The following is a 26,597-nucleotide window of genomic DNA, read 5'->3' on the forward strand; positions in this document are numbered from 1 at the left end:
CGCAAAGAGTCAGTCACAACTGACCGACTAAGCACAGCACATAGAGCATTACTATAATAACATCCTGGATTATTTCTTTAAAAATATTTCAGTCTAGGTATAAAATAATTTAGTAGGACGCTTGAATGTTTTTGTGTATCATTCCCATTCAAGTAGACACTACATAAACATTTAAATCCTTTTTTCTCCCCACTCCAGTGCATTTCCTAGCAGCAGTATGTGAACTCCCTTTTTTGTGCTTGCTACTCTAATTACTGGCTTCCCTGGTGGCTCAGAGGTTAAAGCGTCTGCCTGCAATGTGGGAGATGTGGGTTCAATCCCTGGGTTGGGAAGATCCCCTGGAGAAGGAAATGGCAACCCACTCCAATATTCTTGCCTGGAGAATCCCATTGACAGAGGAGCCTGGTGGGCTACAGTCCAAGGGGTCACAAAAAGTAACTACTAACACTATAATCCTGTCTGACAGTTATTTGCATACATGTCTTATTGTCCCTTATAGACTGTAAGCACCTGGAAGGCAGGAGCTATTTCTTATGTTTATACTTATATCTAAAGTAGCCCCTTGCATGTAACTGTGCACTTAATAAATGTTTGCTGAATAAATGAATGCATTTTTTCATAGGGAAAAAAAAGTTACAAGCAAACAGCTTCCCAGGCTGGCCTACAAAACATTTTGAGTTTTCATTCTCTCCATCTGGAAGTCATTCCAGTATTCTACTCTAAGCGGAGGCTTAGGCCACACCTTGCTGATCCCTGTACCTGGCCACTGTGCCATTTTAACTGTTGGTAGAGATGTTCAAACTTGTAGGTAACATTTTTCGAGACTGTAAGAAAGCTCTGTTTCTGTGTTTCCACTGTATACCCGGCATTCGCAGATAAAAGGATCTCAATAAACTTCTGGGCAAAGTAAATCGTTCTCCTGGTAGAATCCTGCCCCCATTCCTGCTTCTGCTCAAGAAGATGAGAATCACCATAAAGCCACGGACAAATAATACTCAAGATAGATGTGGCTCCAGGAGCCATGGGAAACCCCTCCTGAAACCACAGACTCATTACAGAGCTACCAACACTTAATTACAAATCAAGATCTGTTACCAGTAGCTTACTTCAAACAGCTTGTCTCTCCCACCTAGTTTAACAAGCTTTCTGATGGTCCTATTTACTATAAAACCCCCTCTCTTTCCTCCTACAGTAACACTTACTGTAGTACCTATTTATATTTAAAATGATTTTAGGAAGTTTGGAGAAATACCTATAAAATAAAAGGAAAAAAGAAAAAAAAAAAAGTCCTGTTTGACGTAAAGCTCCTTTTTGCTACCCCTGGGTCAGGAAGATCTCCTGGAGAAGGAAATGGCAACCCACTCCAGTATTCTTACATGGGAAAGAAAGTATGGACAAAGAAAGGATCCTGGCAGGCTATAGTCCATGGGATCACAAAAAGAGTAGTGACTAAACAAGACAGACGCTGGTCAGAGAATAGGGAATTATTGTTTAATGGGTACAGAGTTTCTGTTTGGGATGATGGAAAAGTCCTATAAATAGTGGTGATGATTATGCAGCATTGCAAATATAATTAATGCCACTGAATTGTACATTTGAAATGGTTAAATGGTCAATTTTATGATATGTATATTTTTTACCACAATTTTTTTTTAAGGTGTAAAAAAGACAGCATTGAAGAGCTGAAAGGTAGCTTTCAGCTCTAGCAGTGCACAACCCCATCCCTCCCTTCCTTGGTGTTACACCACATAAGAAATGTGGATTGTGACTGGAGCCATAAACAGGTTTGTTTTTGTAACCCTGCCTGCTTATATGGGTAAGGGAGCACAGTGATCTTCTGATAAGAGTCCCTTTAAATCTACTGTTTGAAAGTCAAGTTCATAACTATAATTGTGATACTAGTTTCACATACGAGTTTGGAATTTTTATTTCATTCAAGATTTTACAAAGAAACCAATGCTAGCTGGAGTTTATTGTGGATCTTAAAACTAGCCTGATCATTCATTCAACAAACATTTATGGAGCACCTGCTTTATGAGGTTGCTAAACTGAGCTGAATAGAAGGGTAAGACAAGCCTTGCCCTAGGGTTTGCATCCAGCTGGGAGAGACCTGCATGCAAAGAGATAAGCACACTAGTCTATGTCACAGGTGCTCTGGTGATAGAACTCTGCAGACCCCAAAGGGGCCACAACCTATTACAAGCTCAGTGTTGGGAAGATACTCCATTCAGTGCTGATTCAGTGCTTCCTGTCTTCATTATTTGCCCTTGAAATTAATACCAAAATGATCACAGCAATGAACTACTTCATATGTATAGTCATGTGTATACTGACTAAAACAAATGTATTTATAGGTGGGGAAATCTCAGCATCATACTTGGTAACCTTTTAAGAGAGTACCAATGATAATTGAATGTTTTCTATCCACTGTGTAAGTTGGCTATACATATTGACAAGGTAATTTCCAAGCAGGTTTTCAGCCTCTGTCATCAACCTGGGACTTGTGGTTTGCTTTAATCCTCTTATTCCAATGCTTAAGACACAGGGAATGCAGATTCTTATTACCATGAGCCAAAATAAAATTACTGCAGGCAAAGAATGATTACCTGAGCATCTGAGTTATATTGTCCAAAACTAAATAGCCTGGACCTTAATTCCAACTCTGCTGCTTTTTCTTCTTCTCTTACACAGTTGGCCTTGAGCAATGCCTTGTGTTCCAAAAGAAACTCTATGTTGGTATTTCTATTGCAAAGAAGAAAGAGACCCTTATCTGTAATTTATGATTCAGTGAAATAAACCATCAGTCAGGAGCTTCAACACTCTCTAGATCATGTGTCAACATCCTATGTCTAGTAAGCCAAATAGAAGTTTATATTTTAAGATATTGACAAAGTACCTGCAACTTTTCAGGTTAAAATAAGAAAAATAAATGCACAGATGCTTTTCAACGTCTATCGGGAAGTATTTTCTCACCCCTCTACTTCTGTGGCTCCCCTGAGTCCCCCAAATAGAAAAAGCAGTAGAATTGAGGTATTGGAAACCCAAGCTGGGTGACCTAGGATGTCACTGTTCTCAAACCTGACTGATAATCAGAATACCTGGGGAGCCACTGGGAAAAGTAGAGACTCCTGACTCCTTACTTAGAGCTTCAGATGTAAATACCCTTTCCCTGCCCAACCATAAACAGCCCATCCCCTCATATCATAGTGTCATGGTGGGGGCACCATATACTGAGGACTAGAAGTGAGGAGACAAGGATTAAAAGGCGACAGTAGTTTACTGGGTGGCTATAAGATTATGGTTTTAAGTTCTTCTAATATGTCCCAAAGTTCAATGCAGTTTGACAGCTATTTAAAAAGATTGACATCTTCTGGTGCAAATGAGTCTTCCAAAAAAGGTTCTGCACATTTTTACAACAAGTATTAGAGTAGAAAGGAATTTTTTGAGTCATCAAATCCAGCCCCCTTCCCAACAGAAGTCCCTTTTATAACAGCCCTGATATTGATAATGTACATTATAAAATGATACAATATTTAAGTCATGAAAAAACTTTTGCTGAGAGTCACAGCCAAGGAAAATGAGTTTATTAGCATCATCATCCAAAGCATGATTTGGTCAGCCAGATGACAGCGTAAAACTGCATTGAACAAAGAGTAAGGCAGTAGGTGACATTTTGATTCTTTATAATCTTCTATATTGTCTTTTATTCTTGCTAGCTAGGAAAATATTTTGACAAGTGAAAGGAATTAGGGACTAAAACTAAAACCAGTCTATTCTGTATAAATATAATTCCTACTTTTTCCATTCTGCAGTGTAAACTATTATTAATAAAAATTCTTCCCTAAATCCAGGGAAACCACAAGGAAGGGCCACACATAAATGAAGGTGGACTTCGTCTCTGATTAGAAACTGGTTAATAGAACGTCTGCTTGTTTTTTATGACTTACATTTTATCCTGTATAACTTTTTCTCTTTTATTTACATCTTCAAGATTTTCATCTACATCTTGGGAATATTGTACCAAAGTAAGATTCTGCTCTTCCAGCTCTGTGAGGACTTGAAGTAACTCTTCAGGTTCTTTGAAATAAAGTTCAGGCTCCTAATCAATAATGAAGGATATAATTAATTCACTTAACATGCTACCTGTGCATATGTGACTTATCTAGGAAAAAACAGTGGGGTAAAGGAATACTGTTCTGATTATAAGGGAGATAATGGGCAAAGAGTGACGACAGCCTATTTCCATGTGAGAGCTGGCCTTAGGGAAGAGAACACTTTTGGTGTTGGGGGGGAGATGAAGTTTATTAGAGAAGGTGAAAAGGAAGAAGAGAGTGAGGAAAAGAAAAAGGAGAGGGATGGGGCAGAGGAGGAGGCAAAAGCAGGAAAAAAGGAAAGGCAAGTTTCTAGGGAAAGACGAGAGAAGAAGTAGAATGAGAAAAGACAGAGGACTGAGTGAAGGTCATTTTCTCCCTACATTTTAATTTCTATTTTCTAAAATTTTAAGTATAAGTTTATATCACTTTGAATTAATTTATAGCGAGATGACTTGGATATTTGCATCCCCACGTTCATCAAATTTACTGTAGCAAGAAGTGGAAGCAACCTAAATGTTCATCAATGGACTGATGGATGGATAAAGAAAATGTGGTCTATCCACCCTTAAAAAATAAGGAAACCCTGTCATTTGCTACAATATGGATGAACCCGAAGAACATAAGGACATGAGACTAAATGAAATAAGCCACTCATGAAAAGACATACTGCTTCCACTTTTACAAGGTATGTAAAGTAATCTAACTCTTAGAAATATAAAGTAGAATGTGGTTGCTAGGGGCTAGAGGGAGTAGGCATAGGGGAGTTGTTCAGTTGATGTATAGTTTCCATTGTGCAAGATGAAAAAGTTCCAATGGTCTGTTACATCAGCATGTTAATAGTTAACGCTGCAGGATCATATACTTACTAGTTAAGATGATAAGTTGTGCTTTTTCCACACACACACAAAAAAAAATGATTTGGATAAGGTATGTTATATGTAGTATACAGTTAATGCTTTTAAGTGTTTTGTTCCTTTTCTGTGAGTTTCTGTGGTTGTATTTAGGGTGAGATTAGTTCACAATCAGACCTGTAGCCACAAAGAACTGTTTCGTTGAAGCTCAATTTATCTCACAGTCCAGCTACCCAATATATCTCAAGCCCCAATAAAATGATAAATAATCAGAAGGTGGTTATGTTCACAGGAAGATTGTAGATAATATATATCTCCTAAATTGTTACCTTCTAAAGGACACATTTATTTACTTATAATTTTTTAAAAATCTTTTGGCTGTGCCTCACAGCATCCAGGATCTTAGTTCCCCCAACCAGGATGGAGCCCACGTCCCTTGCAGTGGAAGTATAGAGTCTTAACCACTAAACTGCCAGGGAAGTCTTGACATTTATTTTTCATTAAATGTCTGATGACAAACATGAACTATATATACAACTAGAGAACAGTAGCAAAATCATATTTGGGGGGATTTCCCTGGTGGTCCAGTGGCTAAGGCTCCATGCTGCCAGTGCAGAGGGCCCAGGTTCGTTCCCTGATCAGGGAACTAGATCCCACATGCCACAACTAAAGATCCCGCATGCTGCAACTAAGACCTGGTGCAAACACATTTTAAAAAATCATATTTTCTTCTGAAAGGTTGTGGAATATTTGGAACAGGACATTTTAATTTCAAAAGAAGAAATGAGCATCTATACTTTTCATCAAACAATATTTAAGTCAAGACAAATAGTCCGGTTACCAGATCGTAGTCCATATCATCATCTAAAAAGAATTCCAAACTGTCTTCTGAACTGATACTCTCAGTTTGGCTGTAAAAGGAAAAGAAAATGCCTGATTTCTGAGCCATTTTCTATCAACAGATTTGCTTTCATGACTAAGTTATTTTTGGAACCTAAATGTAGTTCTAGTTCTTTTCAATAGCCTGTTTAGCCTTTTAGGGAATTGCAGGAATCCATGGATTCCACAAGTATGCAAAAGAAAATCATTCATTCCCAGACAAGGGTGACATATGCAAACAAAGAGACCATAAGGAAGAGTTGTACCATGTGGTACCAATTATTTGAGGTGCATCTGTAAAATATCTTCTGATCAGGCTGGGGAAATGTTGGTTGGGGAGTGGGGTGGGTGATGAGATACATACTTAAAGAATAGTTATGTGGCTTGCAAGGTGGCTCTGAAAGAATCCTTTAAGAACGATAAATTGAAAATGATTGGAATGTTAAAAGGGCAGGGGCTAAGGAAGGAGTAAAGCAGCTGTTGGTGTGACCTAGGTAAGTAATGTTTGTAGTGATGGTGGAAAACAAGTCAGTGGTTGGGGTTGGGAGGAGAATCTAGAGACACAGGAAAGAAAGAATTCATGGGAACCAAGAATAGAAAGAGCTCCTGGGGCACAAAGAGAAGAGACCAGATGACTTCAGCGTTTGTAGTCAGTAAGCCTGGAGTAGTGGAGGTCATGCTAACAGGAAGGAGAACAGCTTTAAGGATAGGATAAGGACAAGATTGGGCTTCCCTGGTAGCTCAGCTAGTAAAGAATCTGCCCCCCGCCCCGCCCCCGCCACGATGCAGGAGACCCAGGTTCGATTCCTGAGTCAGAAAGTTCCCCTGGAGAAGGGCATGGCAACCCACTCCAGTATTCTTGCCTGGAGAATCCCCATGGACAGAGGAACCTGGTAGGCTAACAGTCCTTGGATCACAAAGAGTCGGACACGACTGAACGACTAAGCATAGCACAAGGACAAGATTAACATTTGCTTTGTTCATGCTGAGTTTGAAGGGACAAAATAACCTGCTTGGAGCTGCCCTTTAGCAATGGGAAATATGTTGTAGGGAAATTGAGAGGGCCATAGAAGTCAAGGGATACTTGGGAAACATCCACAGTTCAGTCCACTGTTAGTGGATTCAGTAATATCATTTTCAAATCAGTCTTCTCCCACCTCTCTGATACTATGTTACTTTTTGGTTCCTTTTCTTTGAGTCTGTTTCCTCAGCCTTCTTCCCTCTCTTTCTACCCATCCTCTGGGGCTGATCCTTTCTTATAGATTCAACCACTACTAACATACCAACTCCCGCATCTCTGTCTGTCTTGAGCTCTGGACTTCAGTGTCCAGCTTCCAGCTGAACATCAGTATCCACTTGGGTGTCCCATAGAGAGCTCAGATGAATGCATCCAAAATCACACTCCTTATTTTCCTCTCAGGCCTGCTCCCCTTGCTGTGTTCCTAATACCTTTGAATGACAACACCACACATCCAGTTGCCACATGAGAAATTTGGGAGTTATCTGTGGCCACTCTTTTTATTGGGGGAATTCCCTAGGTAGCATTTCCCTGATGTGTCCCACAGCCTCTCCTTCTTGTTCCAGCTGCCACTGTCTGGCTGGGGGAGTTCATTATCTCTCATCTAATGAATTGTGACCACAGGTTCCTAACTGGCTCCTCTACATCCAGTTTTTTCCCTGTCCATTCTGTTCTCTAAAATACTACCATCTCCAATTTTCTAAAATGTAAATCTGATTTGAGCCTCTGTCACATTCTTGCTAAAACCTTCAGTGACTCCCAGGGCACTTGAAACAAAACACAGACACCTTTGGGATGACCCCACTGCCTCCTTACTCATGAGACAATACCTAGTTACCCCTCCAGTCTTGTCCATTTACACCCTGCAGCCCAGCCATTCTGAACAGACCCAAACACTGCCACCCTTGTGCCAGCAGGCCCCTCCCTCTTCACTGACCCCTCGTCCTCTCACCAGACACAGCTTAGATGCCATCTGATCTGGAGGGTGTCCACTGATCCCGCCCTTGCTTCTCCAGTCCCTCACCTCTCCTCTGGGCTGAGAGTCCTTCCTTTGCAGGCCTGAGGCACCCTGATTGTCCTTCCAATGGCCTCATCATGGTATAATGTAACTGACGAACTCCTTATCTGTCGTCCTCACTAGACAGTAGGCTTGTTGAGAGCAAAGACTGTCTTTTTTTTCATTCTGGCCCTATAGGGCACTCAGTAAATACGTGCTGAGTAAATGAAAGAAACTAAGAAGCAGTGAACTTTCTGAGAAAGTGAATGTGACGTCTGCGTATTACTTTGTGCTTCAACATGGAAAATCCTTATGATGTTCTGTTTTTGATTGTATCTTGACTGTACTGATGTCAATATCCTGTTCGTGCTATTATACTACAATTTTGCAATAGTTGTTACTATTGGGGGAAACTGGGTAAAGTATAGTGAGACTTCTCTGTATTTTTTCTTGTAACCGCATGTGAATCTATAATTCTCTCCAAGTGAAAATGTAATTAAAACACAACAAAACAGTGACTCTAAAATGCCACAGAAGTAGAATGACCGTGAGGCCCCTGAAATTCAGAGCACAGTGTTGACTTTTATCATGGATAATACACTGCTGGCCCAGATACTTCCTTTGGGGTCAAAGTATCCATCCTGGACATCAATATATTTTCTTACAGCTCCTCTAGGGTAGCTGGGGGCTTCCCTGATAGCTCATTTGGTAAAGAATCTGCCTGCAATGCAGGAGACCCCAGTTCAACTCCTGGGTCAGGAAGATCCACTGGAAAAGGGATAGGCTACCCACTCCAGTATGGTTGGGCTTCCCTTGTGGCTCAACTGGTAGAGAATCTTCCCGCAATGTGGGAGACCTGGGTTTGATCCCTGGGTTGGGAAGATCCCCTGGAGAAGGGAAAGGTTACCCACTCCATTACTTTGGCCTGGAGAATTCCATGGACTATACAGTCCATGGAGTCGCAAAGAGTCGGACATGACTGAGCAACTTTCACTTCACTTCAGGGTAGCTAGGGTGGAGAACTACCACTTTCTGAAATAATGAATATAAATGAGTCAATAATCAAGTAAGGGAAGAAACAAACAAAAAGTGCTTTCTAGTCCTATAGTGGAGAAGGCAATGGCACCCCACTCCAGTACTCTTGCCTGGAAAACACCATGGATGGAGGAGCCTGGCAGGCTGCAGTCCATGGGGTCGCTAAGAGTCAGACACAATTGAGCAACTTCACTTTCACTTTTCACTTTCATGCACTGGAGAAGGAAATGGCAACCCACTCCAGTATTTTTGCCTGGAGAATCCCAGGGACGTGGTAGCCTGGTGGGCTGCTGTCTATGGGGTCGCACAGAGTCGGACACGACTGAAGCTGCTTAGCAGCAGCAGCAGTCCTATAGCAGCGATTTTGAATGCCATGGTAAATTTGTAAACACATGAGTCAGCAGAGTAGATCAAAAACAACTGGGCAGTGGATTCTGAGAGGCAAAGAGCCAAGAGGCAGGGTGTGGGTGGTTTCTGCAAATAGCAGATGTAGGCCCTCATCAAAGGATACAGGAAGACCTGTGAGAACTTGGTCACCTGCCGAGCACATAGAAATGGCAACCGCTACCTCCAGCATCTCCTATGGTGGGTATGGATACGTGGCACATATGTTGAAGAAAGGCTAAAAGAGATATTTGCTTATAAAAAAATACACCATTTCCAAGAGAGGTAATCAATATGTACTGTACTTTGATAAGGATGATTTCTTATCCTCTAGGTTGGGAGTGGTCCTCCTGCGTGATCTTGCTATTCAGAATGTCCAGGTGAAGTCCACATCATTGGTGATGGTGGAGGTAAAAAGAACATGTAATTAGGAATGAGTGCTTGCTATTTGGTGAGCGGGATTCATTTTTCTGTACTGATATGCCCATTACTTAAAAAAAAAATTATTAGAAACAATCATATAGAAAATGGTGCTGTTTTATTCTACTGACTTTTGGTTCCAAGCATAAAATCAGAAATCGCTGTTTGGGGTGGTGTTTTTATTGTCTAAAACATGGCACAAATCAGGGACATAAATGGTGAATATAAATCACAGTTCTCTTGTTACCTAATCATATACATTTTTAATCACAGATTTTAAAAGATCAAGATATAAAAATGGTGGACTTTATTTATTACCAATGTCTGGGTCTGACCATGGTCTGAAACTCAGAAGTGGGCAACTGGTCTTGGATCTCTGCATCCACTGGCCCCCAGGTCATGCTTCCTCATGCCCGAGCTTTTGTGGCTTCCAACCACCCTTCCTGCTATTCCGTCTTGAAACTACAGCAGGTCTCACTCCCCGATCCCTCTACCTGGAAAGTCCCACTTATTCTTCAAAATCCAGCTCAGATGTCACCTCCTCTTAAAGACTTTTCTGAATGCCTTAGGGAGAGATCACATTTTTGATTTTTGCCCCCAGACCCCTCACCATCACTGCTGTATCATTTGTCCCATTACATTGTATTTGTATAGTGCAGTATGCAGAACTATATCTTACTCATCTTTGTGTACTTGGAGTCTCGAAAAGTTGCTGATACATAGTATTCCTCCAGTATATCCAAGGTGAGTGGGGGAAGGAAAGAAAATGGACAAAGAACCAGTGGATTGTAGCACCACCGTAAATGAGCATCTTAAATTTTTAAGCTGATACTGGAACACATATTACTAAAAATGTCTTGGGAAGGGATGCTATTCAAACTGAGTGACTCCTATATTCAAGATTTTAAAGAGAAGAAAATATGGACCCCACCACCTACTTCCTCTACACCCCCTTCCCCTGCACCCTACTCCAGATCCTTTAACAGACAAAGTAGTATGTCTTAAATAATTTGGGTCCAAATTGGCCTCACACTCTGAAAGAATCCACCTTTTCAATCAGCTGGCCAAGTGCACTTATGCCAGGGTTGTTTCTGGGCAGGCGAATTGTATGGTTGATCTTTACCCCTACCACTAAATACCTCTGATGGTTGGCAGCAGGATAAAGGAGAAAGAGAGTCCCTGGAAGTCAGCTTGCCTGTGTGTGTTGAATGACTACAGGGCAGGGGTTGGGCAGGGGTTGAGGCTGAAGGTATCCTTAGAGTTGATTATGAGCATGGTAGAGCTTCCTCAGTCTTCCCAGTTACTTCCCTGAGTCACCTGCCAATGACAGTCACCTGGTTGCTGTTGGCCTGGATTGTTGGGCCCTGGGAATTGGTCCACCAACACCAGAGGGCAGGCTTGAACCAGAGGAATGAGGAGGCCCAGCTGAGAAGGACCTCAGAGGATGTGCTAGTCAGCCAGGGACAACTAGTACAAGATCCTCTGCCCCTGACTTCTCTGCCGGTTCTATTCATTCCCCCACCTCTCTGAGTTTCGTAATAATGTCTGGAGAGACAGAAACAGAACACCTAGCTCCCCAGGATTAAGGGTGATGTGGACACTAGGCTCTGTTTTTCAGTTTATAGGTCCTGCATCTCCACTTTGAGATGGGCACCTTCTCTGACTTTACTTTTGTGGGTGAAGTGCCAAAGATCCAGTGTTACCTTGGCTACTTCTTCCCAGAGAAGAATCTTCCGAAAATGATGTCCTTCTAGACTCGTCAGTGGTCTCTCTTCTCCTTGCACTTAATTCTAGAATGGAAAATAAACAAGTTGGGGTGGGGAAACTTTTGAGAATGAGAGCTTTGTTTCAGGGTGAAGGCCAAGTTATTGTGAAAATTTCCAGGGACAGAAATGTAAGATGGGGACATGGTAACCAGCATATGTATTATGCAGATGGCCAGGGCTGGTCTCTGGAGAAGGCAGGATGGATGAGAACTAACCTAGAGGGCCTGAAGAAGTCTCTTTCCCATGTCAGTCTATCAGAACTTCTAAAATCCTGGTGTTAACCATTCAACCCTCTGGACTGAGACTCAGCGCTTTCTAAGCATCCTTGAGTTACAGGACAAGTCTAGGAGCACTGAATCCTAAGCTGTTAAATGTAAATACTTCTCAGTTTTCCTTCCCATGTGTTTTCTCTCTTGTCAAACATCACATAATGAGTTTAACCCAATGTCATTACTGTGCTTGACACTTTATACACATGATCTCATCTAAGCACACGCAGCAACCATGAGAGACACAAGGGAGCTAAGCAGGGGAGTCACCCCTGGTGTGCTAATTAAGGCTTAATAACCAGCTCTCAGGGGAAAGTTTCTCCCTGATTTGTAATGTGCTGATTTCAGTGGTATAAGTGCTCTCACCCCTAAGGCTCAGGATGAGCTCTCAGCTGACGAGTCGAGAACCCTCTTTCTGTGTGGCTTTCTCCCCTCCAGTACTCTGCTCTGGGGACTCCAGCCACCATGGCCTCCCTACCCCCAGCTCTGTCTTCTCCATCCACAGAGCCTGCTGAGGCCTCCCTCTGCCTCACTGAGTCCTGGAAGTGTTCTCCAGGCAGCACCCTGAGGCCAGCACAGGGCTCAACTCATGTGTTTCCCTTCTCTCGGGGATTACTTTGTTTGCTTCTTGATGTCTGATGTCTTAAAACTGTTGTTTCCTATGTTTTTCAGACAGGAGGATGTGTCTGGTTCTTGTTACCCCAATGTTGCTGGAAGTCTGTCTTCATCTTTGATTTGTGACCCTCCCTTCTTAGTTCGGAAGAACTAAGGGTGTGACACACCCACCCTCACCTTCTTAGTTCGGAACTATTTGTGTATCTTTCTAGATGAACCTCAGAATCATCGTGCAAAGATCTACCTAACCCAACTCTCTGAGGAATTTTTGGTAACATTATTATTATACTTCCATAAAGCTTATACATGAATTTCAGAAAAATTGGCAACTTTACAAAATCAATCTTCCTGTCTGATAACATATTTCTCATTTGTCAAATCTCCTGGTCACACATTGAAGGTTATTATTGCTTTCTTGAATTTAACTTCCTTGTATATTTTCTAATTAATAAAGTTAACCTATTTAGCTTAATATAATAGGTTAATAAGGAGAAGGCACTGGCAACCCACTCCAGTACTCTTGCCTGGAAAATCCCAGGGGCAGAGGAGCCTGGTAGGCTGCCATCTATGGGGTCACACAGAGTCGGACATGACTGAAACAACTTAGCAGCAGCAGCAGCAGTAGGTTAATAAAGTATAATTGACTTTGTGTCCAATTACTCTACAGAATGTTTTAACAAGTCAAATTGTATTTCAGGGTTTTTATTGGGGAGAGGTTTGTAGCTATGCTATTCTCACTATCTACAAATAAAATATTTTCTATTTTTCCATGTATATATTTTTATTGCTTCATATTTGAAATTAACCTGAATTTCCAAATTAATAATTTATAATATCAGAGTTAGTGGGATTGTTCAGGGTCTGCCTACAATAAAAATTCTAACTAATAACAAACACTGAAGCAGAATATTTTAGAATTAGGATATGTACTTAATTGAATATGGGACTTACTTGTTATTATACTTGGAAGCATGACATTCACATTTTCTTTACTCCTCGACACTCTTTTCATTGCTTGCTGGATCTGCCATTGTTTTGGAGACAGTTTCAGCAGAAAAAACCCATATTTCACGTACTCTCTAAGGAGGAATTCTGTTTTTGCTATTTCACTACTCAAAAGAAAAATAGATATGGTTAGATATACCCGTGTGAAAGCATGTTCATTTTTTAAATAGGTTTTAAAAAAGTCATCCTCTTGATCATGTATTTGAATAATAATTTGCTTAACAAATATTGTAAATATGGCCATAAAAATAAGGACTTCAATAAGATATGACACAAGAGGCAAGAAACCTGTAGGAATGTTATTTGAACCAAAATGCCCAAGGCTAGGCAGCTGACCCTCAGAACCAGCACTGAGGCAGAAAGTACATTGAGGGGGCCAGGGTCGAGTGTGCCCAGGTGTTCCCTATAAAGGAGCAGCATGTGCTCTGGGCCCCAGATTGGCAAACCCTGGTGCTTTCCATCATCTCCCATGAACGCGAGGGTTTTCCAGGTGCAGCCAGCATTGCAGCATCCCATGGACCCCGAGCCTCTTGTAAGACTGACATCTGGGCCAATCCATGGAGGCCAGGAAAAGGCAGCAGGCATTTGCTCACAGCAGCTGTTCCAGGCTCTTCCATGTTTTTTCTGGCCAAGAAGCAAAGTGCTTCGAGCACAATGATGGGAGACAACGCAGTCAGCCAGCGGCAGAGCTCCAACTTCACTGGGGGCTTGTTTTCCCCCAGAGAACAGGCTCCCACATGGAGTAGTTCTGGCTGTCCCACCATCAGCTCTGCCTCGCACTGTGAATATCAACTTTCCTCAGATCAAGAGAAAGCAGGTAGAAGACATTTGACTGGCTTTTCTAACTTACTTTGCATTTTTTTCAGCAGCAAAACCATATTGGGTCTTTATGTCAGAATAAGAATTTTTAGAACAGATGTAAAATTACAGTTCAAGGTAAGATTCAGAAGAAGCCTGTCTTGCCTGAAGTCAGAGCCTAATGATGATCTTGACTTACTACATTTGGCTCCTCCTTGGGTACCCAGTGTTTTCCTCTTAAAAAAAAAAAATTTATTGAAGTATAATTGATTTACATGTTGTTAATTGCTACTGTACAGCAAAGTGATTCAGTTATATATACATTCTTTTTCATATTCATTTTCATTATCACAGGACATTGAATATAGTTCCCTGTGCTGTATAGTAGGAAATTATTCATTCTGTATATGAGTTTGTATCTGCTAATTCCAAACTCCAATCCTTCTCCCATACCCTGCCCCTTGGCAATCACTACTTTGTTCTCTATGAGTCTATTTCTATTTCAGAGATAAGGTCATTTGTGTCATGTTTTAGATTCCACATATAGGTGATATATGATATTTGTCTTATTCTGACCGACTTGATAATCTCTAGGGCCATCCATGTTGCTGTAAATGGCATTATTTCATGCATTTTTATGGCTGAGTAGTATTCCATTGTGTATATATACCACATCTTCTTTGTCCATTCATCTGTCAATGGACACTGAGGTTGTTCCCATGTCTTGGCTACTGTAAATAGTGCTGCAGTGAACACTGGGGTGCATTTGTCTCTTCAAATGGCAGTTTTCTCTAGATTTATGCCCAGGAGTAGGATTTCAGGATCACTGGGCAGTTCTGTTTTAGTTTTATGAGGAAACTCCATACTGTTTCCTACAATGGCTGCACCAATTTACATTCCCACTAACTGTGCAGACTCCACACCCTTTCCGGCATATATTATTTGTAGACTTTTTAATGACAGCCATTCTGACCAGTGTGAGGTAATACTTCGTACTTTTGATTTGCATTTCTCTAATAATTAATGATGTTGGCCATCTTTTCATGTGCCTGTTGGCCATTCTGCATGTCTTCTTCTAAATGTCTATTTAGGTCTTCTGCCCATGTTTGACTGGATTGTTTTTTGTTATTGAGTTGTATGAGCTATTTGTATATTTTAGAAATTAGGCCCTTGTTGATTGCATCATTTGGTTCCATTTGTTTATTTTTGCTTTTAGTTCTATTGCCTTGGGAAACTGACCTAAGAAAATATTGGTACATAAAATCCTTGTTTTAATATCAATGTTAATTTCAACCAAGTGTAAGTACAAATATAAAAAATACTGCCAATTATAATTGTAAGATAATTGTAAAAATATTAAAAGCATCCTAAATTCAGAGATGTTAAAATGGGGGACGGGAAGAACAGTGCCTTAGAATGAAGAAAAAAGAACATTTAGGAAATAATTTGCTTACCTCTAACATTGGTTTCCTTCTTTTCAACTAATATCTTGTAATGACAAGTTAGAGAAACTTTTCAGCCAGAGGTCACTGTCTCCTGGTCTCCAGGTAGACACAATCGTTGATCAACAAATTACTTATTTTTAAAATGTGTTCATACTTATGAAATCACCAACTGATCAGGATTAGTCCCCCTGAGGTCTTGCCAGGCACCAGTAGGTTTCAGTGGGGGCAGGGACAAATGATGGGTAGAAGACAGGCCCAGCCTTACCTTTTCACAGACTGGATCTCCAAACTCGCCTTCTTGAGTTCCGCCGTCATTTGCAGTTTGTTTATAGTTTCCTGAGCTGCACTGAAAAGGAACAGATTTGTTAGTCTGTTTTGTATTGGGCTGTGTTCTGAAAAACTAAAAAGAAGAAAGAAGAGGGTAAAAAGCGATTTGGCCAAAGCGGGGGGGCGGTGGGCAGTAGGGGGAAACGAACATTTTGAGAGCATCTACAGATCTCTGGTCATTTTCTCGGAGGAACTCCTCAAAGGCTATTGCGTCGTCTTCGAGCTTTTTTTCTGCTTTCATGAGTTGCCTTTCCTTCATTGCTGTGTGTTTTTCAAACCTTTGAATGGTGTTTCTTTTGGTTGACAGAGTATACTGAGAATGTTGAAAACACAAGTGCATCAAGAACATGACTCCACATTTCTAGCACATTTCAAAGGTTTCATAACAAAGGGGGAAAATAACCTGCCTGGTTATTTTTGTATATCTGTGATCATTTGTATTAGAAATAATAGCGTGTGAACCTTGGGGCTGTGGCCTTCATTTCATGAAGGAATTCTATTTTCAGGATAGGTAGAAGGGAGACTAATGCCTCTCTTTGACTTTTATGAAGAGGCTTGATATTGCTCCAAAATAGCCCCACAAATAAAAATAGCTATGTGTCTCCTCAGGCTGTATCCTAAAAAGGTGGGGAGGGGCATGTTCCATATTTCTCCAAAAAGCAGGTCCACTTAGTGTTACCCACACTCTGGTACTTTCTGGGCCTTGGGAAATTGGATTGTCTGCAATCACAAAGGCTCTCCTATAGGAAGTACCACGGGAGAGTCAGGGTCCAACAGTTCCTCCAAGCCAGCCCCAGGGTCAGGGGGAGTGCGGGGTGGGGGAGTGTTTAACCAGCCTCAAAGCACCGTGTTTAGATCCTCCAACGCAACTTTGATAGCTAGATTCTGTTTTGTTTTGTTTTTTTTTAACTACATAATGGAAGAATCTACTTGTATTTTTAATGCCATGCATGAACAATAAAGTATAAACAAAGCCACAAACATTATAATATGAATGGATTCAAATGTGGAAATGAGATAACTTTAAATAAACAACAGCCAGGACTTCACTGGTGGTGCAGTGGATAAGAATCCACCTGCGAGTGCAGGAGACACAGGTTAGCTCCTGGGTCCGGGAAGATCCCACATGCCTCAGACAACAAAGCCTGTGCTCCACAACAAGATAAGCCACCATGGTGAGAAGCCCGGGCACTACAACAATGACCCAGGGCAGCCAAAAATAAGTAATCAATGAATTAATTTTTTTTTAAATACAGTATTTCTAAATATGAATGGATGTAAAATAAAAGATTAAAGGAAAAGAAAAAAACCAAAAGTTAGATACTCCACGTGTATAACCCCCAAATATTTATTACTTCATTTGCCAAGCAGTTACTGTGTGCTTACTGTGCACCAGTTCTGTTTTAATCATTCTTTTGGAGCAGTGAACAGAATAAAATGGATTGCTTTTGTGAGATGTTAATTCTAGCAGAGGGAGATGTCAATTAAAGGGGAATAAGTGGTCCAGTGGGCAAGGGCAGGAAATTAACACCATGTTTAGCCCAGGAAAGACTCCCTGATACAGTGAAAACTTAACAGAGACTGAAAGGAAGTAGGGAGCAAATCATGTAGCTATCTCAAAGAGGAATCTTCTTCCCAGAAGGAAAAGCCTCCTGTGCAAAGGTCCTGAGGGAGAGAGAGTATGACTGGTGTGTCCTGGGGACAGCAAGGAGGCCAGCGTGGCTGAAGCAGAGTGCGCAACGCACAGGGTGGAAGGAAGGAGGTCAGAGAGTGAGCAGAGCTGGGGACCAGAAAAGTCAGCTCTTCAGCAGAGCAGGGGCAGGGGACAGACTGACTACAGGGAGCAAAAGTGGAAGCAGGAAACTAGTGCTCAGAAGTTATAATAATAATAATCATGCAAGACCTACTGGTGACATGAACTACAGTGGCAGCAGAGGAGGTCGTGAAAAGTAGGGTGATTACAGATATATTTGGGAAAAAATATATCCCAAAGGGTATTTGGATGTGGGTTGTAAAGGAGGAGTTGAGGATAACCCCAATATTTTGGGTCAAAGTAACTGGAAAAATGGAATTGCTGTTGACAGAGATAGGAAACACTGCCTGAGATTCAGATTTGCAGACACAGGAGAAAGGATAACAAGGGAAGTTTTGGAAATGTGAAGTCTGACATCCCTGTGGAGCATCTTAAGTAGAGATGTTAAGAACTATGGTTATAGTTGTTGGGTCTGAGTTGTACTGGTGAGTCTAGAGTTCAGGAAGGAAAATCAGAAGTAAATTTGGAAGCTCTTAATAGGATGGTAGGATTTAAAGCCTCCAGCCTGGAGGAGAGTGGATAGAGTGTAGGGTGAAGTGTGAGCCCTGGGGTATTCTAGCATTCTAAGATCAAGGCACAGAGGAACAAGAAAACTGTGAAGGAGGGAGCTGTCAGTGCTGTGGAAGAACCAGGACATAGAGGGTCCTGGAAACTAGCTGAAGAAGTGTTTCAGGTAAGGATGATCACCTGGGCCAACAGATGCTAGAAGTAAGTAGAAGAAGATTGAAATGACTGAATTGGGCAATGGAAGTGGTGTTGGTGGAATGATGAGAACAAAAGCCTGATTGAAGTGGGTCTGGAAGAGGCTGGGTCTTTAGGGTAGGAGGGGCAATGGAGCTGGGGCCTGTCATGGGAAAGGAAAACGTCCAGGTAAAAATGTGGCAGTGCCATTCAGGAAGTCTTCAATTCAGCTAACAGGAGAAAGAAATTATTTTAACTACCTCGAGCATAAACCTGTCTCTCTGGTCACTAATAAATTCATGGATGGTCCTTTTTGTGTCTGCACCTTTAAAGAAAATTGAAATAGATTTAAGTTTGGTTCATTATCCCTCAGAGATGTTATATAAAATAAAAGCTATGTAATTAAATTATTGCATACAATATCTGAGTTTTAAAAATACTATACTTTTAGAAAAACTTTTTTCCTAGCCACTGAAAAGTGACTTTAACAATATTATAACTGTCATTTATTTTATGTCCATATTCCAGGAACTTCACTAGATTCTTTACATCCATAATTTAACTTAATTCCATTAATACCTCCAATAATGTTCTTGTTACTATCCCCATCCTGTGTGTGAGATCCTGAAGCTCAGAGATGTCACAAAGCTTGTCCAAGATCACACAGCTCACAAGTGGCAAAAGGTATAATCACTGGTATATCACTATATTACCAGCATTTGCCTCTTTTTCATACAGTTACCTGACATTAATAGTAAATATTCAAAATGATATTCTTAAACAAACAGTAATTTAGACTTACCTTCTGTTAATCTGAGAATAAGAGTGGGATCTAGCCCCAGTCGTTCAACTGAGGCACCACCTGCGTCGGCAAAGATTGCTATTTGGCCCAGGTGTGAACGATTCTTCATTCGTGATGAAAAAGTAGACTTTTGGTAGACTTTCATATTACGGTTCAGAAACTTTTCCTGCCCAAGTGAAAAAGTTTAACAGAATTTCTAATGTACCAAAATAATGTTGTCTTAAAATAGTGATCATATATAAATATCATTTGCAACAAGTCCTTTTCTCAGTACTAATTCGTTAAACAAGCAACTTCAAGTTCTCATGTCTGAAAGGTTTTGCTTGGTTTTCAATCCCTTCTCGTAGGAAGCTGAGCACAAAGAAAGAACATTCAAACTTGATTAAACATGAACTTCACAAACAGAAGATTAGAAAGTGATCTGGTTTTAATTTCACAGTTTCATCCAGCTCAGAATGCAGGTCACTTGGAGATTCCACTGATTGAAAAGGATTGGTTCTGTGGAATTGAAAACTTAGAACAAATAGACCTCCCAAGTAGACATTCAAAAAAAAAAAAATCACACAGTGATGTGGGGTCTCATCATACAAGCAGGAAAATTAACTGCAAGGTATAGTTAGGAAGTTGGCCATAGTTTCGTACCAGCTCATTCTAAAATGACACCTCTTCCTCCACTTTTATTCCGTCTTCCTCCCCAGTACATACATATGCATTCTCTTATTTGCATCTGCCTAGCAAATTCTGACTTGTTTTTAATGATTCAGTTCTTATTATCTCCTCAGTAGTCTCTGCACACATACCCCATCATGGCTCCCACCACCCTCTCTTCCCTCTTTTCACTGACAAATACAAGTGTCCCTTTCTCTCTGCATGCTTCTGTTACTGTATTTCAACTCTAAGATGCCATCTGTAAGATGCACTATCATTTTATGCGGTGCCAGTGCTGTATGGCATCCCATCTATGTAGCTGAGCCCCAATTTCAGAAATGTGAAAATGCGAGAAAACGTGGGCATCAGAATTGACGGATAGGGTATACTGTACCTGTCATACCAGATTGTAGTGCTGTGCCTATATTCTCCAGTAGGCGGTGATCGCTAGCTCCCTACCACGGCTGGACGCTGTCCTAAAACAGCGATTACACCAGCTCCTGGCATAATGGGAGACACGCAGTCTGACATCTGACTCTATGTCTCAACCCAGCAAAGTTCATAAAAGTGATGGCTAAGAGAGTATGATTCTAACATTAATTGCAGTTGTGGTTTATCTTACCCTTTTCTTTGCTGCCATTTCATTTTCTTTGTAAAGAAAGAGATCTTTAAAAAAGATCTTATATGGCCTGTCCTTTTTGATTGTCTCATCTTTTTCTTTCTCTGTTAAAAAAAAAAAAAAAAAAAGGAAACAAAAAACTTCTGTCAATCCTCCTGTTGACCAGAACAGCAAGGCTCCCACCATACAGGGGAGAGTAAGTGAGGGCACCTGCATCTCTGAGGAGGAGGATCCATGCAGCCTTGCCCTCAACAAGGCGGGGATGTAGGGCCTGGATCATAGGGGCAGGAGCCACAGTTCCTCTGTTTCCCAGGGGAAAAGGAAGGAGCCACTGCCCTAAGCAGTACAAGGTAGCTGAACACACAACACTGGACTGATGAGACTGGCAGCAATTTAATTAGTCACATAGGCCCCAGTGTAGGAGGATGCCATGGGCCATGCAGGGCCATACCACATCACACGTGCACTCAGGAGCAGAGTGAACCAGGAGCTGCAGGAGGCAAGCTTTGTCATAACAAGAGGGTTGAATGACCTCTGGCTTCTACAGGAGGATGTGACTGACTTGTTTGAATAGTTTCACAGGCTGGCAGGAAAATAAAACCCATTATGTTGAAGAGCAATGGAGCGTAGCTGGTCCTGCTGATAGAGGAATTAGCTTCATGGGGAACATTTCCCACTTGGTGGATGTCATATCTGCCAAGAACAGGAGGACTTACAGTTAAGCCTTTAGAGCTCTCTGAGGCTCAAAGATGTCAAAGCAGAACATGAAATTTTAGGTCTTGTAATAAATTAGCAGAGACAGTTGAGAGTGGGTCCAGGCAGCTGGGCTTGGAGATGGAGTGTGGATGAGAGTAGGCAACAGGCTTGATGGCTGCCCCAAGTAAGGGAAGGTAAGGTATGGGGTGCAAAGTATTGTCAAGATCCTAACTTTTGTGGGTTCTTGTGGGTTCAGAGGGTCATATAATGTTATTAATATGTAGTTTTATTAATTTATAAGAAGGTCATGGGCTCAGGAAACTGGTCCCAAAGATGTTGTTCATTGCTCTGTGAGTGATAAAATCCTTTCACTATGACCCAGGAGTTTTGTATCCAAGCAACTGTGGCAAGCAAACTTATTAGTTTGTAAATAGAGGAACATCTTAGATACCTCATAGTTCTTGACAAAGTAATACAAAACTTTTAGGAAAGGAGGGATCATCTAATACATACTATTCTATTATTCTGCATCTTGGTTTTTATCAGTTGGCAATATACTTAGAGTTCTTTCTATATCAGCACATATATATTTAGCTCATTTAAAAAAAAAGCTATCTAGTAGCCAATTCTTTGGATGTATTATACTTAATACAACAAATCCCATATCAATGGACATGATGGTTGATCCCCATCTTTTGCTATTATAAATAATGCTGCACTGAATATTCTTATATGCATATCTTTAATCACTTGTTCAAATGTATCTGTAGAAGAAATTTCCAATATGGTCCTATTTAAATGCTTTTTAAAGTTTAATAGTGGAGCAGAGGCTACTAATGGTTCTCTGATACCCATTCTCCATTATTCTAAGAAAGAGAGCCTTCAACTCTAACTTGGCACACGGGCACCCAGAGTTAAGACTACATGTCTCAACCTCCCATGGAGCTAGACATAGCCATGTAAGTAAGTTCTGGCCAAGGGGATGTCAGGAGAAGTGGTGAGTGTAGCTTCTAGGAAGTGTCCTAAAAAGAAGGAGTGTGCACCTCCCTTCCTTCTTCTCCCCCTTGCTGGGAGGAAATAGGTGTTATCACTGGTGCAGAAGTAGCCATCTTGGATAGAGTACAGACCGGCAATAAACTAAAAGAAGCCTGGACCCCTGATGTGAGCTCTCATAGGAGCCGTGGAAAGCTTCTATCCGGAGTTTGTTACTTAAGAGAGAAATAAACTTGTGTCATGTTTAAGTCACTGTTGTTTTATATTTTCTGTCAAGTGCAGCTAAACCTTTTAATTCTAAACACAGATAGGGCTATGTTTTTTTTTTTTTTTTCAAAGAGAATGCCTCTGGAGCACCTGTTATCCACAGCACATTCTTGGTGTTGTCCAATTTTTAAATCTTTGTCAAATTTATAAGTGATAAAAAGTTATTTTTGTATGTAGACCAATACAAATTCCTTGTCCATTTGTAAAGCAGAAAAATGAGATAAAGGATGATAAAAGAAAGAAGACAGATTTTGTTAAAGGGTAGTTTTTATGTCCTTTATTATGATGAATAATTGAGCTAATTATTTTATATCATGAAGGACTCTAAGAATGTAGCTAACTGTGATCATTTAATGCCCCTCTGATTTGAAGATTTTTCTTTTCAGTATTAACAAATAGAAGGGAACTTTCTCAGCAGGCAGTTCATAAACTCTTTACATAGAGACACTAAGTCTGATCTTATCATGCAGTCATGCAGTATTCTCCTTTTCTTATTGCCCAATCCATCATGGAGACTAACTGTAACTAGCTACAAAGTAAGAACCAGTAATTGATTTCTTCTTTACCTGCAGGAGTCACTGGTGATAGTGACAAAAACTGGGATGACATTTTGTGTCTTGGCCCTGTCCAAAGAAAAGGAAATATATTTTTAAAACTCTATAAACATTACATAATACATAGCACATGTAAAGGGAATCAGTAGTCTCTAGAAGTTATTCTACATCTGTATTTTCATATGTATTAATCCCTTTGTTGATCAGTTAAGGGCTGGTGATGAACATAAGGGAGAAGAAAACAGCCAGCTATTCTTAGAAATTATAAAGTTCCCAAACTAAACCAATATGATATACCAACCAGGGAAAATAAGTCAAAGTCAGTGGATGTTTTTGTTGTACAAAATAGAAATAGCAGGATGACTAATGGGTTTCCCTAGTGGTTTAGATGGTAAAGCCTGCAGTGTGGGAGACCTAGGTTCAATCCCTGGGTTGGGAAGATCCCCTGGAGGAGGGTATGGCAACTCACTCCAGTATTCTTGCCTAGAGAATCCCATGGACAGAAGAGCCTGGCAGGCTATAGTCCATGGGGTTGCAAAGAGTCAGACACGACTGAGCAACTAAACACAGCACTCCCAAATGAGAGGGAAAATGTTGTCAGGTTGCATAGCAGATGCCCGCAAATTCACATCTAAAATACATCTACAAACCCAACTTCCAATGGAAGAAAAAGAAAGTTGGAAAACCAGGGATTGAAAATGATGGTGTTTGATTGCAAGCCATCATTTTTAGAGGAAACACAAGCTTGTGATTAAGAGCCTGGACTCTCATTATGCTTCTTCATCCTTACCCCTCAATTTTCCCGTCTTTCAAAAGGGACGGTAAGAATAGTACCTACCTCCTGAAATTGTTACAGGAGTTAGCATATGTCTTGCCCTTTGGACAGCATCAGAAGCATAGTAAGTGTCATATAAGTGTAAGCTCATGGAGAAAATACTCTAAGAATGGAAGATACTTGGTGTGTTTGAGAACAGCAAGAGACTAGTGGAGCTTAACCAGTGAATAAAGGGGAGAGTGACAGCCAAGGTCAAAGAGACAACAAGACCTTATAGGTCATTTACTAATTAGAATAAAGATCATTAAATGAATCACTCTGCTGAGCTGAGAAGAGACTACAGAAGAGGTTGAAGGTCAGGTAGGGAGATCTGATGGGATGCTACAGCTATGGAGAGGCAAGAGCTTACGGGTTCTCTTAGGATAGTAGCAGAAGTGGTGATATATTTGGAAAGTAGAGACTATAGGACTGGGCGATGGTTTGAATATGGGGTATGAGATGAAGAGCCCAGGAAATAAAGGATGAAATTGCCATCAATGGGGACAGAGAAGACTGTGGGGAAAGGGGAGGTTGGGAAGAACAAAGGTTCAGTTTGGAATATGATAAATTTGAGATATCTATTAGACCTCCAAGGGGACTAATATAAATACACTAATATAAATACTATTCCAGGTGAACACCATGCTGTTTGGTTTAATTAATTCTCACATTCTTCTAACATTATGCAATCACATGTGGTCACTGCATTATATAAAAGTCAGGTCCTTTGATGCGTATCGTCGTAGGGTAGCATGAATGCCACTGTGGAAAGACCCTAGCCTTTGGGGACAGGCATGTTTGAATCTTGTTTCTGACTCTTCTCGGCTCTCTCTCTTAGGCATACCCGATTAAATTCAGTGCATCTAAACTGCTTCTTCCAAGTATGGATACTAATTTTCTTTCAGCCTTTCTTACAGCCTTGTTGTAATTTCCAAACACAGATAATGTATGCAAAGTGCTTACTCATGATAGACGGATAGGGAAATAATTGCTTATACTTTCTTCAAAATAGATATCCAGATCTGTCTTCTTTCTAGTCCACTCTGTATTATGAACAACCACAGTACTCGTAAAGAATAGGAGGAGTAACTGACAACCGCTTTCATAAGAAACCCTGAATTAAAGTTCTTGAAACCAGGTTGTTTGAGAGGAGTAGACCACAAATATTGATACAAATTTGGGGAATCTGACCTACCTTATTGGGTTTCCCAAGTGGCGCTACTGGTAAAGAACCCACCTGCCAATGCAGGAGACATAAGAGATGATGCAGGTTTGATCCCTGGGTTGGGAAGATCCCCTGAAGGAGAGCATGGCAATCTACTCCAGTATTCTTGCCTGGAGAAACATGTGGACAGAGAAGCCTGGTGGGCTATAGTCCACAGAGTCCCAGAGAGACCCACCTTAGCACAGAGTCTTAATATTCCAAGCTTTGTGAAAGAGGTGGGGTTTTACATAACAATATCTAAACCTACAGTCCTAGAGCAACTTTAAATGAATTCCCAATAACAGTATCTAGCAGATGTTATTTGAAGCAGTTTGTGTTTGGTTTTCTCAACAATTCTCTTTATAATTCAGTGGAAGTGGATTTGCAGGTTCTTTCATCAGGAGATAGAAAGCTTTGTCTCTGAAATGCAAACGAAGATTTGGACAGGTTCTCTCAGACCCAATGCCTTTCGACTTTTTCCCACCTTCTTCCCTCCCACTTGGACAAATACTCGGAGAAAGGGCTGTGAACTGTGTCCTTGGATGGTGTAGAGACACCAGCGCAAGCAATCTTTTTTTTATTTACCAGAAAGCTGGGAGCCACTAGGTCCTTGGCCTGCTCCGTGACCTGCCTCTCTCGATTAGGTCAGAAGCAGAGCATGGTGATGAGGAAATTACCTTCAGCTTGACCTTAGAGTCCCCGCTGGCGTCAAACTAGCTCTTTTGTATGGACTTTTCTGTTGACATTTCTGACTGTACCTTTTGCAAACTGAAAAATAACTGCAGGTCCAGAAGAAGGAAGATTAGGGGAAAGAAACTGGCCAATGTGAGTCCCATGATGTGGAAAGTACTTTGTAAACTAAAGATCTGCAGAGATGCTGGTTATTTCTTGAGGCTAAATGTGTTATCATCACCCCTCTATAATTATTTAACAATGACTGGAGGAGAGAAGTCTGCTCTTAACCTTCTTAACTTCTGCAAACTTGTTTGCAGGGGCTTTTTTAGCAATGTTGTCTATGTGGACTGTAATCGAATACACTCAGTTCACCCACAGATATAAATCCTCGTGAAGAAAAAGGACAACTTCTTTTAGACTTACAAAGAACTTGTAAGCTTTAAATACATGGTATGTGCTTTGAAGGACTATCGGTTGAAATCAAATCTTTAATTGACCAGCAAGACAAATAACAGGATTAAAATAAACTAACAGTAATAATCAGTAATAATAGTATTACTTCTTTAGAGCTAAGCACTGGGCTAAGTGATTTATACACCATCTTATTTAAAGCTCAGGTAAGTCCATAAAGTAGAAACAATCATCCCCATGATATAGATGAGAAAATGGGAGGCTTAGGGAAATTAAGCAAACTCCCAAGGTCAAACAGTTCATAAGTAACAGAAGTGGGATTAAGATAAGTTTATCAAACCCCAAAGGCTTTTATATTCCTATAATTTCATCCCATCCTTTATACCTAGAATTGCATGTATCTGCAAATATGCCTATAAATGCAAAATGTAACTGGTTTAGCAGAAATTTTCTAAACAAAATGTTAACATTTCTCTATAAATTAGTGACTTTATGTGTCTCTATTTTCCACTGTTTC

The 26,597-nt window shown here is 40.7% G+C and overlaps 1 protein-coding gene across 1 annotated transcript in view; it reads right to left on the reverse strand.

The window, feature by feature from the left end:
• CCDC38 (coiled-coil domain containing 38) overlaps positions 1-26,597 on the reverse strand; it is a 33,061-nt gene that overhangs the window by 5,372 nt on the left and 1,092 nt on the right. The window contains 11 exon segments of the mRNA XM_010836290.1: positions 2,607-2,742; positions 3,948-4,099; positions 5,787-5,856; positions 10,372-10,378; positions 11,343-11,468; positions 13,280-13,437; positions 15,842-15,922; positions 16,053-16,216; positions 18,658-18,722; positions 19,200-19,365; positions 20,470-23,045. Coding sequence (XP_010834592.1) covers positions 2,607-2,742; positions 3,948-4,099; positions 5,787-5,856; positions 10,372-10,378; positions 11,343-11,468; positions 13,280-13,437; positions 15,842-15,922; positions 16,053-16,216; positions 18,658-18,722; positions 19,200-19,365; positions 20,470-20,682 — 1,338 coding nt within the window. The 5' untranslated portion in view covers positions 20,683-23,045.

The sequence above is a fragment of the Bison bison genome, unplaced genomic scaffold, assembly GCF_000754665.1.
Source record: "Bison bison bison isolate TAMUID 2011002044 unplaced genomic scaffold, Bison_UMD1.0 scf7180017864062, whole genome shotgun sequence".
Lineage (NCBI taxonomy): Eukaryota > Metazoa > Chordata > Mammalia > Artiodactyla > Bovidae > Bison > Bison bison.